Genomic DNA, 2,500 nt, shown 5'->3' with positions numbered 1-2,500 from the left:
GAATTCTTTCAGATTTGGTCTTGCTGTTTGCAAATATCTTGCTCCCCTGGTGATCATTTCTGGTACTGAGCTTGACTCCTCTACTTTGAATATACAATGGATGCTAACACATGATCCACCTGGACTAAATTTTACTATGTCTATTGGTACTGACAGTTGCAAATGTTCGAAGAACTGTGCTCGTTCCTTGTTAGTTCTGAAGGGCTTTTCAACATGCTCAAATTCATTGAAAAAGACAGGCTTACTTTCTTCAGCTAATTGGACAGCCTCATCAATTATCATGTATGCTTTCTTTACGCCGAAAATGCACCTATGCCTGTGTTCCACTGTTGCATCCCTGTCTATTGTACGAGCAGGAGCTTCACTTTCATGGTAGGACCTCATTTCTTTAGTTTGGTTTTTCAGATACTGACTATATGCTGATAAGCATTCAGCAAGTTCTTTGATCTCATTTCCAGCCTTTTGCCATTGGACAGAACTGTTTATTATTGGTTTCAATAATAAAGAATACAATGCTTCAGAATGTCCATCTAGTTGTGAAGATTTCATGGGCATTGACTTCATCTTTTTTCGTTTAATGTTGTCAAAAGCTTCGAATTCCTCAAAAGCAGTTGGAAATGCCTTTACATTAGACTTGTGCTTTGATGCATCATTTATAGTGGTGTGATGATTGGTGGTATACCACAAGGCATTACACAATACCTGAAAAAAACATGAAATATTATACACAGAATTTAGATATATATCAAAATTCCTGTTCTGACAAACTATCAGCATTTAAAGTAATTTTTATTCATATTTCTTTTCGTTGGTATAATGTCTATTTCAGGAATGTTCATTTGCCTTCATTATTTTTTTTTGAACAATGCAAATCTGGAAAAATAACTTTATAAAAACTTGATACCCCAAGGATGATTGTAGTAAAGTTTTGTTCAATCCATTCAATAGTTTCAGAGATGATCTTTGAAAAAAAATAACAACAGAAAAATTTTGGACCTTTGTTTTAGGTGAGGTAAAAGGTTATAGCAATAAGAGAAAGTTTAAAATATAAAAAATAGTACAATATTTAAGTACATGTACACTTGTTTATAATAGAGAGAAAACCAAACCATGATCAGAGCATGAAAAGTTAATGTCAGGTATGGTATTAAAATATATATTGTATTATTTATACTAGTAGCTACAAAGCAGTGATATATGTGCAGACCTACAAAGCAGTGATATATGTGCAGACCTACAAAGCAGTGATATATGTGCAGACCTACAAAGCAGTGATATATGTGCAGACCTATAAAGCAGTGATATATGTGCAGACCTACAAAGCAGTGATATATGTGCAGACCTATAAAGCAGTGATATATGTGCAGACCTACAAAGCAGTGATATATGTGCAGACCTACAAAGCAGTGATATATGTGCAGACCTATAAAGCAGTGATATATGTGCAGACCTATAAAGCAGTGATATATGTGCAGACCTATAAAGCAGTGATATATGTGCAGACCTACAAAGCAGTGATATATGTGCAGACCTACAAAGCAGTGATATATGTGCAGACCTACAAAGCAGTGATATATGTGCAGACCTATAAAGCAGTGACATATGTGCAGACCTATAAAGCAGTGATATATATGCAGACCTATAAAGCAGTGATATATGTGCAGACTAAGATAAAAAAAAATGCATTCCCTGATAATACTTACATCAGCTAGTACCAGTTATCTCTACTATGAAAAAATTGCCATTTATTTTTTTATATATTCACCATATGCAACATTTCATATCTTATTTATTTGGTTTTTAACCATTGCATAAAAATTATTGAAAGCAATCTTTTTTAAATTTCAATACCAACTTGCATTCCATTTCGACAGTTTAAAATCATGTATTATCTCCAATTTTTAAATCTTTTTAGTTTAATAATTTTTAAACAGTACATCAAATATTTACCTGAATAAAATAGCTTCCATCTGTATTGCTTGAATGCTTTGGGAAATCTAAACCTTCCTTCCTGAACTTGTCCACTAGTTTGTTATAAATTTCGTCTTTTCGATGTATACCATCTTTCATCCCTGAACTGGAAATAACCATAAATTAAAATAAATAAACATGAAACGATACAGTCCCCTATACAGACCCGAATTGCATCCCTTGATGCGGGACCCGATATTGAAGCTGCATACTAAATTTCAAGCACCTATTATTAATATTCAATAAAACAAAAAAACAACAGAGGTTTTCTCCATAAAGTAGAATATACATGAAAGTTGATGTTAAATACATGTACTTGAATTTGCATCTTAATATCATGTCTAGTATGTTACTTTTGATTCATTATTTAATTCAAAAACAAGCAAATTTATAAAGGTTTAGACAAAACTCTGACAGCAACGCATCAAGAGGGGCCCATCCCATACCCTTTTATACTGCAAAAATGGTTAATTTATATATTTTAAAAAAATCCAAAGTTTGACAGTGTTCCCCTCTTGATTCATGACTG

General features: G+C 32.9%; 1 protein-coding gene across 2 annotated transcripts in view; it reads right to left on the bottom strand.

Moving 5' to 3' along the window:
* Window positions 1–2,500, bottom strand: part of LOC125664306 (uncharacterized) — a 9,480-nt gene that overhangs the window by 3,142 nt on the left and 3,838 nt on the right. The window contains exons 2-4 of one of the 2 annotated variants that reach the window (XM_056145498.1): window positions 1,951–2,077; window positions 1,704–1,724; window positions 1–702 (exon numbers count right to left, since the gene is read on the bottom strand). The exon at window positions 1–702 is cut by the window's left edge and continues 1,639 nt beyond it. In XM_056145498.1, coding sequence (XP_056001473.1) covers window positions 1–564 — 564 coding nt within the window. In that variant the 5' untranslated portion in view covers window positions 565–702; window positions 1,704–1,724; window positions 1,951–2,077. Of the gene's footprint in view, window positions 703–1,703; window positions 1,725–1,937 lie in introns of both variants that reach the window. The other variant, XM_056145497.1, reaches the window with a different exon arrangement.

This window comes from Ostrea edulis, chromosome 7, assembly GCF_947568905.1.
Source record: "Ostrea edulis chromosome 7, xbOstEdul1.1, whole genome shotgun sequence".
In the NCBI taxonomy this organism is placed as follows: domain Eukaryota; kingdom Metazoa; phylum Mollusca; class Bivalvia; order Ostreida; family Ostreidae; genus Ostrea; species Ostrea edulis.
Note: the sequence above shows the minus strand (reverse complement) of the source record. Positions and strands in the feature narration are given on the sequence as shown.